Source organism: Cylas formicarius, unplaced genomic scaffold (genome assembly GCF_029955315.1).
Source record: "Cylas formicarius isolate icCylForm1 unplaced genomic scaffold, icCylForm1.1 PGA_scaffold_5__7_contigs__length_24384050, whole genome shotgun sequence".
Lineage (NCBI taxonomy): Eukaryota > Metazoa > Arthropoda > Insecta > Coleoptera > Brentidae > Cylas > Cylas formicarius.
In genome coordinates this window covers 21,635,008-21,652,827 of record NW_026844341.1, presented here as the reverse complement: position 1 = coordinate 21,652,827, position 17,820 = coordinate 21,635,008, and the positions used below count along the sequence as shown (strand labels likewise).

Genomic DNA, 17,820 nt, shown 5'->3' with positions numbered 1-17,820 from the left:
AATATACAAATACAAACTGGCGTCGTTGAAATACATACGGGCCAAAAATAAACGTAAATAGTATAATTATCGGCCTATAACCTGAAAATAACACTATAACGTGTCGCCGTATCGATCGAAAAGCAGCGGTATGACGTCACAACGTGAATTAATTATTGCAACTGAAATATTGGGTTTTGAGTTTTGACATTTCGTATGCGTTATTTCTGTACATAAACAAATGTATTGATGAAATAAAAAAAAGTTCCCTATTCCTTCAACGATCTTAGTTAACGGTGGAGCCCCCCCCCAACCCACTAAAACTGGCGAATTAAAAAATCAAAATGTTCCCCCTTTCAAATTAATAAACGCACGGTATAATCACGTAATTCGGATTTTTCTCTATTTGCGTCGCACCGAAAGCAAAAGTGGTCGCGAGTGTGGGCTTGGCCCACTGGTATGGCCGCGCTCGTTTTAAGCGGACGCCGAAATTGGGTCGTAAAAATCGAAAATGACATACGGTACCACCGCAAAACCTGTCACCTTTGATTGTGCACACGGACTGTTTAAAAGCCCGCATGTACAGGGTGCGCGCGATACCATAACCATTCACGGAACAATGGGGAGCATAACCAGATACTTATTTAACTCTTTTAGATCCGTCTGCCGTATCAGACGTAATTGTGAAGGTGATAGAAAAGTGAAACGATTGCTCAGCGCATTGCAGAGTGAGCTGCATTAAGGATTCGGGAGGCTAAGGGCCAAAGGTGAGCCCTAGTAGTAGTGATACTGTGCCTCCTCGAGAGCCTACAGGACTCTAATGGATCGGAATGCAGTGCTCATTAGGAAAGGGACTCACTAAATGAAGAATGGCATAGGAGATCTAGATACCGATGGTGGCAGCTGAAGTGAAGTGAGCATTCCACCTATCTTAAATCCAAGTCTGTGAAGAGAATTCGAATTGGAATAGTGTCGACATTCAATAGATATTACTGATAAAACTTGTAAAACCTTTGTAAGACTGCAAAAGTTGCATGATCTTGAGCTGTTCTCAATGATCAATTGCATTACATGTTAAAACTGGTTTCATTTCAAGCGAGAAGGTTAGTTAATTTCTTCGAATTTTAAGAGATTTGTGTGGATGGCATAATCTCAGATAATCGGGATACGCAGCACAGAGTCCGTTAGTACCTTGCGAAGTTATTTTTTAGAGATTGGTCACTTCGGGCTCTCTGGAATCTAAGTCATCTGGACCGGAATTAAATTCCTCTGATTCTGACGATATGACGTTTTCTATTTCTTTTGGGACTATAACTATCGTCACTGTGATTCCTAGGCTCTCGAAATACCACAGGGACACAACGTGGCATACATTTTTCACAAAAGAAGTTATATTTTGCCTTTGCTTTACTACATAACTACCACAGATATAACAAAAGTTATTTGGATTGTTCTCACAATGTTTTCTTTCCATATTTATATGTTTTAGAACACTATAAATACGCAACAACGAAGACAACAGCCTCGAACACAGTACCACGACGACCAATACAACTAAACTGCGCAGAAGCAGGTTACAACCTTGTATCGACGCTTCTGCGCCAACTCTGATGCTTTGCAGAGAAATCTAATATTATCCAGTGTTGCCAAATCACATTTAATTAACAAACATGTTCATGACATAGGTATTAACAAAATAACATTTTTAAGGAAAAAGTAAAACAAAAATATGGAGTTTTTTGGAAAAAAAGGGTCCCCAAAAATATACAAAAAAGCAAACAGCTTTCAAACATCAAAATCACTGTAGACTGTGTTATTAGTCCCAAGTGAAAAAAAAACGAAAAAACTTAGCTCTTTGGTTTAGGCAGCGATGTGGTCCATATCGAGAGCAACAATTTTCTTAACTAGAGTTTTCGTCTATAATACAAGGTACGCGAAGTATTTAAAAAAATATAGTTGGAAATCCTTATTACTGGTATAAATTGTTGTATTTATTAAAAATTTACATGACTCTGAAGTAAGGTTGAGTGCATATTGAAAGCCGCTTTATACAGGATGCACACAAAAAAAAATTCATTGATTTTGCTGAAGCTACACTTGTTGCACAATAGAAAAAAACGGGAAGTGTCGCAGTGTAACAGTAACAAATGCGACAAAGTGCAACAACTAGAAACAAACATAGTATAGAAAACAGAAGTATCTGCAACAGCGCCAAAGAGTTTTGTGGTAAAGTCTGTTCACAGATATAAGACAGTGACTAACTTGCTTAGAATTTAATTATTTGGGTTTTTGTTAGGAAAGATACTAAATAATATTTATTTATTAATGTATGTATTTATGTTTAAATCTAAAATAAAATTACAAATTCTCTACTTAAATTACTATATCAAATATCAATAATATATCAGTATCACTATCGCTATCATCGCCTGTTCTAATTATTGTTTGTTTGGAACTAGTTTGTTTTTGAACCAACTTTCAAATAAATCAGCGGTGGTGTCTTCGTGGTAATCCGGAGAAGAATCTTTAATATTTTTCGCAGACAAAGTAAATCTATTTGGAATCCAACTATCTTTAGGGCCAGCATGCAAAGTAGTTATTCTTTTACCTCTTTTTGATGGCGCGTTTGTTTTACACTTATCAGTTGAGTCAACCCAACCCTTCTCCGGGGTATCATAAGTGTCGAACCAGGTTTCATCCAAGTAAATAATTGACTTTTGTTGTTCTCTGTAAATCCTAATTTTTTCTAGATATTCCAGTCGCCATTTCCGAATTCTAAAAGATTCCATTAAAACTTGCCTTTTGTCAATTTTTTTAAATCTAAAGCCCATGTGTTGAATGCACTTCCATAAGGTGGTTCTGCCACATTTAACACCGGTTTCATCTTTTTCAAGAATCCCAATTAAGATATGTAATATAGGCGCGCTTTGTTCCTCGTATGACTGGTGAATTTTACGCCGTATTATATCTTGATCACTTTCATCTACACCCGAAAAATTTTCCATACAGCTGATGTTGGAATTTTCGTCAATGTGGCCGTTTCTTCTAAAGATGCTTTAAAATAGACGGATTAAACAAAAAAACTATCACAGCGGATGCTATGGAATTTAAGCACCGTTATCGCAGCTTTTGCGGTATGTCTGATCTATGCGAAGACGAGCTACACCAAATATGCGTCCGACGTTCCTTATTGACCAATTTTCGAATCGAGTGGTATTTTTTTTGAGGTTAACGATCCCGTTTTACCGGAATTGGGTAAATCGACAACGTTCGGTGCGGTATAGTTAGGCATTCAAGATTACTTTAGGTGCGAGACGTGTCCCGCTTAGTAAAACCCCAAACAGTGACTCTTATTTGGGACGAGGCTAACACCTAGTCTCGGGTTACGCAATCGCACTGTATAACACAGCGCAGTGCGAACTACATAAGTGGATTTTTTTTCCGTTTCTGTCTTTCTCTCTTTCTCGCACCTTTTAAAGCACCCGAAGGTGCGTCACTTATTGCGGATCTGAGCGGTGTGCTTAAAAGATTTATATCTGGGCGCAAATAGGAATTAATAAAACTTAATCGGGCAGGCAGATAAATACTTAACCGCATAGAGTTGAAAGGATGGCTGTCGAAAAATATATCCGAAAATCAAGGCAAATATTCTTACAAAAAATGGAAATTTTGAAAATTATTACCTAACTAAAATGTCTAAATATAATAATAATAATAACAAAATCGACATCAAAGTTATACCCACTCAACCGGTGTAAATTTTAAAGATATGCTGATTAAGATACGCTTTATTAAAAACAAAATTAATCAAGACAAATATTCTTACAAAAAATCTAAATTTAGAAAATTATTACCTAACTAAAATGTTTAAATACAATAATAATAATAACAAAATCGACATCAAAGTTATACCCACTCAACGGGTGTAAATTTGAAAGATATGCTGATTAAGATACGATTTATTAAAAACAAAATTAATCAAGACAAATATTCTTACAAAAAATCCAAATTTAGAAAATTATTACCTAACTAAAATGTTTAAATATAATAATAATAATAATAAAATCGACATCAAAGTTATACCCATTCGACGGGTGTAAATTTTAAAGATATGCTGATTAAGACACGATTTATTAAAAACAAAATTAATCAAGACAAATATTCTTACAAAAAATCTAAATTTAGAAAATTATTACCTAACTAAAATGTTTAAATATAATAATAATAATAATAAAATCGACATCAAAGTTATACCCACTCGACGGGTGTAAATTTTAAAGATATGCTGATTAAGATACGATTTATTAAAAACAAAATTAATCAAGACAAATATTCTTACAAAAAATCTAAATTTTGAAAATTATTACCTAACTAAAATGTCTAAATATAATAATAATAATAACAAAATCGACATCAAAGTTATACCCATTCGACGGGTGTAAATTTTAAAGATATGCTGATTAAGATACGATTTATTAAAAACAGAATTAATCAAGACAAATATTCTTACAAAAAATCTAAATTTAGAAAATTATTACCTAACTAAAATGTCTAAATATAATAATAATAATAATAAAATCGACATCCAAGTTATACCCACTCAACGGGTGTAAATTTTAAAGATATGCTGATTAAGATACGATTTATTAAAAACAAAATTAATCAAGACAAATATTCTTACAAAAAATCTAAATTTTGAAAATTATTACCTAACTAAAATGTCTAAATATAATAATAATAAAAATGAAATCGACATCAAAGTTACCCATTCGACGGGTGTAAATTTTAAAGATATGCTGATTAAGACACGATTTATTAAAAACAAAATTAATCAAGACAAATATTCTTACAAAAAATCTAAATTTTGAAAATTATTACCTAAGTAAAATATCTAAATATAATAATAATAAAAATGAAATGGACATCAAAGTTATACCCACTCAACGGGCGTAAATTTTAAAGATATGCTGATTAAGATACGATTTATTAAAAACAAAATTAATCAAGACAAATATTCTTACAAAAAATCTAAATTTTGAAAATTATTACCTAACTAAAATGTCTAAATATAATAATAATAATCATAAAATCCACATCAAAGTTATACCCACTCAACGGGTGTAAATTTTAAAGATATGCTGATTTTAAAAAACAAAATTAATGAACAAATGAACAAAATACGTTTTTTTCAATTTTTATTTATTTATTTCTGCGAATACGAGACAAGATAAGAGGACAACTCACAGTAGTAGTTGGCTTTTCGAAAGTAAATAACAAAAATTGCTAAAATATTTAGCATATAGTAAAAAAACCTGTTTTTTTTCTATACAAAACTTCTATAACTACCGGAAAACAAAAAATATATTCTAATAAAATTATTACTGCACCGAAATTACAATCGGTATGTGCTAAAATCGTGGCTCGTAAGTTTGAAGCAAAAAGGAAAAGATAAACAGATAAAATAAAAAATGGAAAAGATAAACTATAGCGAGTCGTATTAAATCGAGAAAGGTATCAAAGCTGCTGAAGACGACTTGCTTGCACTTCTTGGTAAATATTTTAAAGCTGGGCAGCTGTCTCATGCTGCCAGGCAACTGTGGAATTTGAAACCCAAACTCGTAGCAAATCTATAGTTACCGTTCTTGCTATAGAGAGGGGAACAAACAAGTTCTGGTTTATTAATTCTAGTTATTTGCCTAATTTGTGTTAGTAGACGTCAGTAATAGAAAATGCAACATACTTGCATTTGTTCATATTGTTGGATAATTCATTTTCAGTATCAACACATGATATAATTCGACCTTATAGTATATTTTCTAGGATAGTATATAATAAATAGAAGAGGAGCTAGGACAGTTTCGCACGGGATACCAAAGTCTTACCGTCACTCAAAATATTCACCACTATCCTTCAAGCAGCTGCGAAAGATCTAACAACTTGCAAGATTCACCAGGAGCTCCAAGAAATTTGTGCTTTTATCCAATTCAGTTCAACTAGTTTAAAAATAGCATTGTTGCATTGGTTCTAACCTAATTTCAGAAGTCAGCTTGTTTATTGAACAGTTGAGCAAATGTGGTGATCAAAGTTATAGTTAATTTCTGTTTCTTTGCCTGATTTATATATTGGAACTACTGGGGATTTTTTGAAAATCATTTGGAACTTTTTTTTGTAGAAATATCGCATTTAGAATATGTACCAGAGCATGAATAATATTCATATGAAAATAAATCAGACGAAAACTAAGATATTATTTTTTGGAGAAAAACGCCAGCTCGTTCAAGAAGATTGATTTTAAGGTGGTCGTAAATAATGTGAACATTAATATTACTGATTCATGCAAGAATTTGGGTGTGTTTTTTAATAGCAATCTTCGTCTCGATTAGCACGGGTCTTACTTCATTCAGAGAAGTTATGCGAAACTAACAACTCTCTGTATATCCAAAGATATTTTACATACAGATATCAAACTAAGGTTATGCTACTGTCTTAATCTTCCCTTTTATCTTTTTGTAATGTAGTATACTGGCCTGCCCTCTTCAACAAAGAGGAGATAAGACTTCAGACGCTGCAAAAGTGTTGTCAAAGGTTTTGTTATAATATCAGCAAATTTGATCAAATTTCACCCTATTATCGCGAATCCGGACGACTTAAATTAAATCAAAGATTCTTTCTACACTTATCTTTGAAATTTCACAGTCCAAACAGCCAAAGTATCTTTGGGAAAAACCTGTCAAGGGATCTGATATTCATCAGATACGTCACTAAAAGTTTCAACTCCATTCCAGATGATGTCAAGCGCTGCTTGACTGCTTCGGACTTAAAAGGTCTTAAAACTTATCTACTGTCCAATTAATACTATTTTTTTTCCTTCTTATTTTGCTTATTTTTGTAGTTCCTTGCAGCACCTCCGTTTGATAGAAGTGATTAACTATAAAAGTAGCTTTGCTAGATTCCGCCACCCTTTTATCTTATACTGTTTTATTCCTTATTATTTATAGATATATAAATAAACACCTGTTATTACTATTATTATTATTATTATTATTATTAATATTATCAGCTCTCACTGGCCTGTTTTCACCTGAGGCTTTGCTGCGGGCTCTCTGAACTGGCCAGAAAACAGTTCAATTCCTCCCACTCAATTCAGAAACTTACGAACAATGTGGCATGTCTGTAGTATGACAGCCTTCTGTCCGTATTCCACGATGTTCGGTGGAAGTCCAATGTCTTTTAAATTTTTGGAGACAATTCCCTCCGCCGAAATTACAAACACTTTATTTAGCTGCCAAATATTTTTCAGTTCCACCGCCAAATTTTCGTATTTTTGTATTTTTTCTGTTTCGGTTTTACTGATATTGTCGGAGAGTGGAACAGCGATATCAATTATGGGGGCATTTTTCTTTTCTTTGTCTATAAGAACATGCCATGTTCGAGTACAGCCGAGGGCTGGTATTTATAATACGGTTGGTATGTTTCTAGAAGGCCATACATTAAGACTAGTTGAAGGTGGATAATTTTAGCAAGTTAGTTATGACGCGAGAACAGGGCACCCGGCAATAATATGTTCGATTGATTCTCCAACTGAGCCACACTTTCTGCAGTTGTCCTCCACGTTGAGTTTGAGGCAGTGTTTCTCATAATTGCGGGTTCTCATGACTCTGTCTTGAATAGCCATAATAAAGCCTTCAGTCTCGGGATATAGATGTCCAGCGTTCAACCAAGCCAGCGAGGCGACCTTATCAGTGTGATCTGCATCCAGGAAATTTTCCATGTAGAGTTTATTGTCTCCATAAAGTTTGGTTTTCCTGTCTCGCGTTCAGAGCAAACGTGATTTCTCGGTGCTGCAAATTAAGCGTCGTGAACCCTTTGTCCTCCTCGGAGATCAAATGTATTAAGCGGTCCTGCGAGTCTAGAAGTGGTTGTCTTAGGTTCATTTCCTGCGTTCGGCATAGACTATAGATGTTCACTAGACCTCTGCCTCCGCTTTTTCTGGGAAGATCAAGCCTTTTTACCCATGAATTTGTATGCAATCATCGGAATTTTATCATCAAGCGGCAGGTTAGCCTGTCTAACTCATTAAGGTCCGATTCGGACCATTTCAATATCGCAAAAGTGTACGTGAGTACAGGAGTAGCCCAGGAATTGATAGCTGTGACCTGATTCTTGGCTGACAGTTTGGTGTTTAATACTTTGGTAGTCCTGTTCTTGTATTTTTCGGTAAATACTTTTTTCAATTGGGAGTGGTCAATTCGTAGGTTTTGAGTTATCCCTAAATATTTATACGTTTCAGGAGGTGGTAGCTCATCAATATCCCGATACGGCTCCTCCGCATCTGCAACACCCCCTCTGTTAATCCTGATAATGGCACATTTTTCCACCCCTAAAGACATACAGATGTCTTGTGAGAAAGTCCTCACTGTTTCAATCAGCGCTTGGAGTCATATATATATATATATATATATATATATATATATATATATATATATATATATATATATATATATATATATATATATATATATATATATATATATATATATATATATATATATATATATATATATATATATATATATAATATATTATTATTATTATTGTTATTATTATTATTATTGCTATTATTGTGTTATTATTGTGTACCCTGGAAACTAATCATTTAATAAATTTCCAGCCAACACCCCGTATAAAAAACGAAACGAATATTATTTCGAGAAAGAAACGTCAGCGCAACACCCGGTATACGGTCGGGCAGCCGAAAAGTTACGGCGCAAAGAGGTCAGGGCGATCCTCTGGTTTCACTTTTGTGTCGAAGGAAGCGTCTTCGACACGTATCAACAGAAAGGGAAATCCCAACTCGTTTATGGTTTAAGAGCGTTTGAACTTATACCAGAAAAAATAATTTAGTTGAATGATGCTGGGGCATTTGAACGCCTTTTTGGCTATAATGCAATTAAACATACTATTGGGTTGTTCGGAAAGTCATTTCGTTTTTTTGGGGAACATGAAAGACAGTTTTCGTTTAATGAATAAATATTTTATTAAATTATATATTGGCCATTCTGGTGCAACACCTTTTGCCATCTTTCTGGCAGTAACATAATTCCCCTCTCATAAAAGTTTTGGTCCTTGCTGGCAAAAAACTGGTTCAGGTGGTTTTTGACATGTTCATTTGAGGTAAAGGTTTTGCCATCCAAAAAATTTTGCAGGGACCGGAACAAATAGTAGTCGGAAGGCGCCAGATCTGGAGAATCTGGTGGATGTTGCAGTACGTCCCATTCAAGCTGTAAAAGTTTTTGGCGAGTGACCAAACTTGTATGAGGTCTCGCATTATCCTGGTGGAACACTACACCCTTCCTGTTGATTAATTCGGACCTCTTCTCTTTAAGTGAATCATTCAATTTGTCCAGTTGATGACAATAGACTTCTGAATTAATCGTTGTATTGTCCGGCAAAAGGTCAAAAAAAACGATTCCTTTGACATCCCACCAAACGGAGAGCATCACCTTTTTTTGGTGAATGTTGGCTTTTGACACGCTTTGAGCCGGTTCATCTTTTCTGCTCCATGACCTCTTGCGTTTAACATTGTTGTATACGACCCATTTTTCGTCCCCAGTAATAATCCGCTTCAAAAATGGATCATTTTCTTGACGTTTGAGAAGCGAATCACACACGTCAACGCGACGACACAAATTTCGCTCCGTAAGGACATGGGGCACCCACACATCGAGCTTCGAGGTTAAGCCCATGCCTTTCAAATGGCCATAAACAGTCGAATTCGACAAATTTAATCTCTCGTGTGGTTATTCGCCGATTTGCATCAACTAATGCCTTTATCGCATCTTTGTCAGCTTCGACCGGCCTTCCAGACCGTGGTGCATCTTCGACATCAAAATTGCCGGATCGAAATTTCCGTCAATTTTTTTCTCGCTTGGACAGCATTTTTACCTTTTCTGAAGTAAAAAAGTAAAATATGACGAAAATGCTGCTTATTGCTCTCCATATTTAAAAGGGCACCAACCAAAAACTACTGCGTAGAATTAATAGAAGTTTTTCATACACAAGCCTTGCAATATCAGCTCTCAAGACATATAATGGTTATGCGGCTTAAGTGTGAAGTTGGTTTCGAAAAAACGTAATTAAGTCCTCTGACGGGAAAAAACGAAATGACTTTCCGAACAACCTTATAATTGTAATATATATAAACGCCAGAGAATACCGAGCGATTGTAAAGGCAGCAAACGAAACTTCGGACCCCTTCACACAATCAAAAAGCGTCAAACAGCCTTTGTCCAACACCGTTTAAAGTTTATCTCAGTAGCGCTTTAAGGCAGTGGATAAGAAAATGTAGTCCAATGGGGATAAGTATAAAAACAGGACATACATGATAAATAAACTCATTGAAGAATTCACAAAATGGGAGACGAATACTGAGAAGACAAAATACATGACAATAGGAGGCACAGGACAAGATATTTAAACGGAAATCGGGATAATAAAAAACGGATAAAACGGGAGTTGCAATAGATAAGAACGGAAAGGGCAATAAGGAAATACTAAAAAAAATACAGCCAATTCTGTGGAGTAATAACATACCAAAGAAAAAACAAAAAATATATATACCAGGCTATGATTCAGAATGTATTGATGTATGGATCAGAAGTGTGGGTTCCAGAGAAAAACATCACTCAGAAACGTTTTTCAACTGAAATGATGTACTGGGGAAGATGTTACGGTTTGACCTTGCCTGACCATGTAAGAAATGAGACCATCAGAGAAAGAATGCAAGTCGACAATACTATAGTGGACGACATAAATTCCAAACAATTGACAAGCTATGGACACCTACACCGAATGGGAGAAGAAAGGCTACCATCAAAGGTCTGAAACTGGACACCAGTGGAAAAAAATTGTTGGAATTACAAAAGTCTCTGTCCTAAATAAATTATTATACTTCCGAAAATGGTTAATGTTTAGTAGTTGAGATTAAGATTGTAAAACGGTACAAAAATTGGACACCTAATGTAATTTGCAGCAGCTGCCAATCAACTTTTGAGGCATGATCCAGAGGGGAACCCAGAAAAATGCCGTTAGGGATCCCATCAATCCTATCGAATATTGTTATTTTTGCCTGGTTGATCAAGAAACCTATAGGAAGACTTTGAAAACAAACTTGTTGAAAATAAAATAAGAAAACACAATAATGTAGAAGTTTTCGAAATTTTATTCACAGTTTTCAAAGTTATTTGTTGTGATGACTTGATTTTCTTCGTAATTTATTTAAATTTTATAGAAAATTTAACGTAAAAAGAAACTAGTTTTCTAAAGTCTTATTCATATAATGTTTTCTGAGACTATATCATGCAAAAACGCAAAAGTTTGCAATATACTAAAAAAGCAACATGTAGAGCACAACATGTATGGATGTCTCTACATATTGCAAGGGTTAAAAAAATATTTTTGCGTTACCTACACGTCTTAAACACCTTTAGTAAGTTTCATACTTAGGTCTGTTTTAGAAAGGCCAAGGACTTAATTAATATTTTCTACTGCCCACTCTAAAATACAAAATGTGCGCAGACGGTCATTTTATGACGTCAGATCAGATCTGTTTGGAAGATTTTAACGACGGAGAATATTTTGATAAAACTGATGGATCCTAGGTGTGTTTTTTTTTACTGTTTTAATAGAAAAAAGGATGCAGAAGGGGGAGTGGGGATCAGTAAGCGAAACGACAGATTTTCGACTAAACGCAAACAAAACCTGGCACGCACACACGGTGAGGTGGGGCGGGGGTTGTCTGCCCGATTATTTACATTTCCCCTAGTCGGGTAAACACCCCGTTACGGATACATAAAAATGCCCTCAAAAAAATCGACAAAAGTCGAAAGCCGCCCTTGTGCGGTGCGTGACTTTCGCGCCCCCGAGGGATGTTCTCGGCGTTTCGCAAAAGGCGGCACAGATGACGCGTCGATTAGGGTGGGCCCTCGAACGCTAATGGGGTGTTGATGCGCTTTTTTTTTCGTAAATTTTGGTAAACACCGGCATGTGTTTCCGCCAATCAACGATGCTTGAAAAATCCCCGAATTTAACGCAGAAAAAAAGACTGAAATTCCAGTTGGTCTCCTTCCAAGTGAAGGATGGTCAATATAGAGATGCCGCAGGTGGGCCACTGTATGTATGGGGGTGTTCTTATTTGCCAATTAGTCTAGTTAACCAGATTAATATGCCGTTCTTTGAACATACTCTTACTAAAATTATGTGATATAGCCCATTGGATTCGGAATTATGTCCTATATCATTGTGGTAGACTGGTACATTAAAATTCACAAAAGTTATAAACAATTAAAGATGGTAAAAAGTAGTGTTAAGTGTTGAGCGCATAACGTCGCAAGTATCAATAAAAAAAAATTTAAGTGTATAAATTAGATTAAAAATCTAAAAAAAATATTGTATAAACTAAACACTTCAAAAAATTGATTCCTGTTGAAATTTTTTATCAATTAATTAATTTTACAACAAGCTAGACCGTTGTTAATTAACAACTTTTTCCGGGACTTCCCTTAAGATTGCAAATTCGAAAAAAATATTAAAAAAATTGCCATAAAATGTTTTCGCTTTGTGGAGTTTTTTTTGTACACACATAATATAACAGCGTTTATAATTAGTTTTTAAGTTAACAAAAAAACAAAATTCACCGTAAGGTTGTAATTTTTATTTTTCATTAAATTATCGTTTTTAAAAAAAATTAAAATTAGAAATTTCATAGTCGATTGTTTATAAAAACTTATAATCAAATGGCCCATATTTCAATATTTGATAAAAATAACTCATAAAGAACTGTCATTTATGATTTATGACGTTTTTTTTATTTTTAAAACTTTCAGAAAAAAAAGAAAAGTTAACAATTTGTTTATAATTTGTTTATAACAAATTGTGAATAAAATTAACAATGAAATTGTTAATCAAAAAAATATGTTATTTGTTAATTTGAAGAGAACTATCAATTATGATTTTTAAAAAAATCTTAATTAATTATTTAAACAATAGCTACATGAAAAAAACCTTTATAAATAATAAAAAATTATCATTAACTGCAATAAACTTTTGGCAAAATTCAGAAACAAAAACGAGCAACGGAAACATAATGTTGCTTGCTTTCAGAGTGTTCGTAGCTTCAGATGTATTAATATCCTTTAAGAACTTTAAGAAAATCATCGGGCAACTGCCCCATTGCAACCTGAAACGTGAACAATAAAATTAAAAAGTATTGCTAATATTACCATGCTTTAATATTTATAACGCCAATGTAATGCCAGAACCAAAATTTAAGGTGTGTCTTAAAGCAGATTTCTTTGCATCTAATGAGGAAAATTTAAACAATTGGCATTGGAAATAGTTATCCTTCTTAGTTCTCCGGAACATTCAATAACGCATAATAAGTGTCGGATATAATCACAAAAAAATTAAAACCTGTTTTGCAAGGACAGTTTTTCATTTTTATTTGTTGTTAACTGAAAAAAATATTTAAGAAAAACGTTGCATAATAAGATAAATATTAAATACAAAATAAACAAAAAAATATTCTTATAAAAAAATTATACCAAAAAAGTAAAAATAAATTAAAAATATCTCTAGTAACCGACAACGACTGGAATTCAAAGACGGAAAGGGGACTCCCATTAAACGTAACCCTTTGCCAGATTTGGAACGAGGGTTAGAAAATTAATGGCCCCCCATGGCCGAATTACGCGGGTTTTTCAAAGTAATTTTTAAATTTTAATTGCCTGCATACTTCTTACCATTCATCAAAAAATAAAAAAAACGAAAAACATATGTCCGAGCGGAACGGAAATTTGTGGGTTTACTCGAAGCTGAATGCAGTTTATTTTGGGGTTTAAAGGTGGTAATAAAAAATAATAAATTGAAATTAGAGTACGAAAGCTTATTAAATATAAAAAGTAAAATTTCAAACGATAGAGAGGACGGGCAATTAAGTTAACAAGCGTTTTTACTTGGGGAAACGGCGATTAACCATAATTATAATGGCTGTGGCCCGATTCTCATTCACGAATCTACTTATGAGTCCGCGTATGCGAACGCATGAACTATCGGCATTAAAATCAAAGTGTCGAGATATCGACATCAAGAAGTGCACCAGGGACGGACTCGTAACAATTTCAGAATGACGTGTCCTAAAAATACCGATTCGATATTGACATAACTATTAAAAAACGTATTTTTTATGAAAGAAACTGTAATTTATTTAGTTGCCGCCACGTGACGGCAGACAGTTTTCATTGATTAAATATTATGATGACGTCAAATGGTAACCTGATGACTCCACTCGTCGCTCCAGGATGTTAGACGATAGGACGATTTGTAACTAACCAAACTCAGGATAACAATAGAATTAAATATTTAAAATAACTTATGACGTCACTGAAGGAAGACGTTGCTCTAATTTGCTTAATTTTGTAGCCCCCACAAAGGTCACTCAGTAACCTGAGATCGATTCTAGAAATCTGTCAGTTACCCAATTGACGTTTTCCGGACAAGTTTACTTTTTCAAAACGTTAAAACCAAATTTTCCTTTATCATTGCGAAGATATAATGTTTGGTACTGTGGTTTTTTACGTTACGGCCCTGTGAAAAGGAAAGCACCTCATACGTTACGGCAACCGGCCGTATTGTTACCGATCACGAACGTGAAAACAAGACAATGCTTTGGCGGATATGCTCAGGCGCAATGAGCAACGCTTTCATGTGCAATTACTGAAATTCATAGTTCATTATCGAACGTGTCGACAAACGATAATTAAAATTTCAATGCGCCCGCAGGCCAACTTCTGATATTTATTTATGCTAAGGTAATTTTTTTTTAAAAAGTTGAAGACGTGGTGACCAAAATTGCTCCAGCGTAAATTTTCCATTTTAAATTTCCATTTTGTAAATAAATAAGCGAAAATAAATAAAATAAAAATAAATAAAAAAGCGGCATATAAGCGCATAATTCCTTAACTTATTTCCTATTTCCTTGTTTATGAAGGGCATATTTTTTTAACGAGGAAAAAAGATAACGTACGCTGCATTATTCTCCGCTCTGGCTTGAAATTAAATAAAGAAACCGACTTACCTTTTTCCACTTTCGGCGTCAGGAGCGCCAGCTGCGAGCGGCCGTCCGCACTACCGCCATGCTGATGCAGACTTTGCTCGCTAGGTGTCGACAGTTTCTCCGCCAGGATAGGATTCGCCGCGGCTATCGTAAACTTCCGCATTTCTGCTAACGTTTGCGCGCTCTTGTGGACGGTAACCGCAGTAGACGAACCGCTGCAGTCGTGCTCCGTCGGCACGTTGTTGTTTTCCTCCTGCTGCGAATACAAATTCGTTAAAAGTGCACGGGCGTCATCTATCGACGGGTAATCGAGCTCTCTGAGAGGAACGAGGTTCATTTATCCATATGGCTCCACTCACTTTGATGTAGGGGGTGGAGTTGAATTCGCTCAGGATGTTTTCGATTTCGATAGCGGTCGTGTCGGACAGGTGTTTGAAAATATCGTCGGTGTCGGGCATCGGCCCTTCCGCGCCCATGGGCGGTACCAACGTGCTAAGGTCGGATTGCGAAAGTTCACCCAGTCCGCCTCCACTGGTCGCCGTCGATTGTTGGCCCACCGCGACGGAAGCGTCCTGCGAAGAACTGTGATGAAGCGCCCTTAATTGTAGGATTTCGGGGGGGGCCGTACCTGGAGGCAAGAAGACAAGTCGACCATTTTGCCATCATGATCGGAACTCCACAGTAGGTCGTTGTCGATGAATGGCATCGCCAGAGTGGACATTGGGGGTAGGCGATCGGCGTGCTTCGCCCCCTGCTGAGGTTGCTGAGTCCCCGCCACCGTACGGGTGGCGTGGCCCGCCGTCGAGGCTCGGCCCTTAGGGCTACGCGTCCTCTCTAATGCGGCGGCGCGGTTTTAAAAGACACCTGGCCGGAAAAAGTAAAGGGAACATTTTTTTAAAATGCCAAATATATTTTTAAATTAAGAAATTGGCGCCGCAGGGTGTTTTAAGTAAATTCTTTGACTGAAATAAGACTTTTGATAAGTATACTCCATATCCAGTATATCCATTAGAACGCCATTGTTCCCGTCATTTTTTGAAGAATATAAAATTAGATTCAAATTCGGCGCTTCCGCCATGTTGTCAAGAACACGCATTAAATACATTAGATAGGGGTGTTTTAATTAAGTTCTTTGGCTGAAATATTTTTTTTCCCCTTGATCAGTATACTCATGTCCTAGTGTGCTTAATTTTTGCAGTAATTACTTGGATGTTTATATTTATAGGACAATCCACTAGTTTTCGTCACTTTTTGAAGAATTCAAATTCAGATTAAAAGACTCCGCGCTTCCACCATATCATCAATAATTCGGATTGGTTCGATGGACGGTGATCATGTACGGATATACGAACCTTGAAATATCCCTATGTATGTCAAACCGCCTCCAATACATGTACGCCAGTTTTGGTCACACCTGAAACGAAAACAAATTATGGTATGTTGTAAAAATAAAGATTTTAAATTTTGCAAGTCGAAAAAACCCAATTTACAACAAATAACTTCACTCAGTTAACTTACGCAACAAATTCTTCAAACTGAGAAATTAAATTAAACATCTTGGCATTTATGGGAAAATTTACTACTCTGCGCAGCTTAAAAGTGGTTGGAAATCTCACCTTTATGCCACGGGTTATAACCTAATTTTTCCGTTGTTTTGAATTCATAATTTTTAGTTTTTGTGCGTTCTTTTTGGTGCCGTTCACTTAGAAGGTTAGATTGAGTCTGGGTTCCTTTCGTTATTAAAGAAAAAGTTGTTTATCGCAATGGAAAAGGATTTAGCCCCCCTCGACCCCTCTACGCCCCACGCGAAACTGCAATTGGCTTTCCTATATTTTGCATTTCTGCAGAATCGAAAAGGACACTATAAATATCTGCTACAAACAGGACCTTCAAACCATTGACTTAGATATTTTTTAGAAAAAACAAGAAGGGAACTAGTCAGATAAAAGTAACCGCCTTCGCTTTAAACTTTAGTAACCAGGGCGTTAATCCATCGTATGTATGCTTCAAATATTCTATCTAAACTGAGATTTCCACCCACTCAACTGATTTTCTCACAACATCTAACGAGATCTAGGCATATTTTGAAAAAAATGTTGGTTGTTGTGGGGGGGGGAAGACTTCTCAGAATTTTTTGGTTTGTGGTCTGTGGAAACTTTCCCTTGTTGATGTAATTTAATATATCTATCCCCCAATCGCTGGTTTAGTGCGACAATGCTTATCTGTTGCGCAGAATAAGGTATTTTTTGCAATTGGAATTAATTTAACCAAAAGAGCAATTCGAAATTTTTCCGAATCAACTGCGATGAAACCACACGCAAATATATTTTTTCCTTCTCTCTCTAAACACGGAAGGATTCGATATTAGCATGGCGTAATCGTAAATTATATCAGCTCGGGCATTATTGTTGCACTTTCACTTCATTTTTTCTTCCCTTTCTTCGCCGCTCATTTCACTCCGCCGGCGGAGAGAAAGTTGGGAAAACTGCGATGTCGTTCAACTCGGGTTATCGATGTTTCCGGCGAACTGAATTATCGCATATCGCGAAGAATTCCGACCAGTTTGAGAAAATAACCGTAACTTGAACCGGCGCAGAAAAAAACAAACGCCATTTGCAAAGGCATAACATGCGCGCCTCGACAACAACAAACGGTCGTTGAAGGAAACAGCAATTAAGTCGAAAAACTTTCGCTGCCCAGCCGACTGTGAGATAATGCGATCATCATCG

General features: G+C 35.7%; 1 protein-coding gene across 2 annotated transcripts in view; it reads right to left on the bottom strand.

Moving 5' to 3' along the window:
* LOC132701850 (ecdysone-induced protein 74EF) overlaps positions 1-17,820 on the bottom strand; it is a 173,217-nt gene that overhangs the window by 133,627 nt on the left and 21,770 nt on the right. Inside the window, exons 2-5 of one of the 2 annotated variants that reach the window (XM_060670092.1) lie at positions 16,444-16,505; positions 15,720-15,955; positions 15,451-15,663; positions 15,113-15,347 (exon numbers count right to left, since the gene is read on the bottom strand). In XM_060670092.1, coding sequence (XP_060526075.1) covers positions 15,113-15,347; positions 15,451-15,663; positions 15,720-15,812 — 541 coding nt within the window. In that variant the 5' untranslated portion in view covers positions 15,813-15,955; positions 16,444-16,505. The remainder of the gene's footprint in view (positions 1-15,112; positions 15,348-15,450; positions 15,664-15,719; positions 15,956-16,443; positions 16,506-17,820) is intronic. The other variant, XM_060670093.1, reaches the window with a different exon arrangement.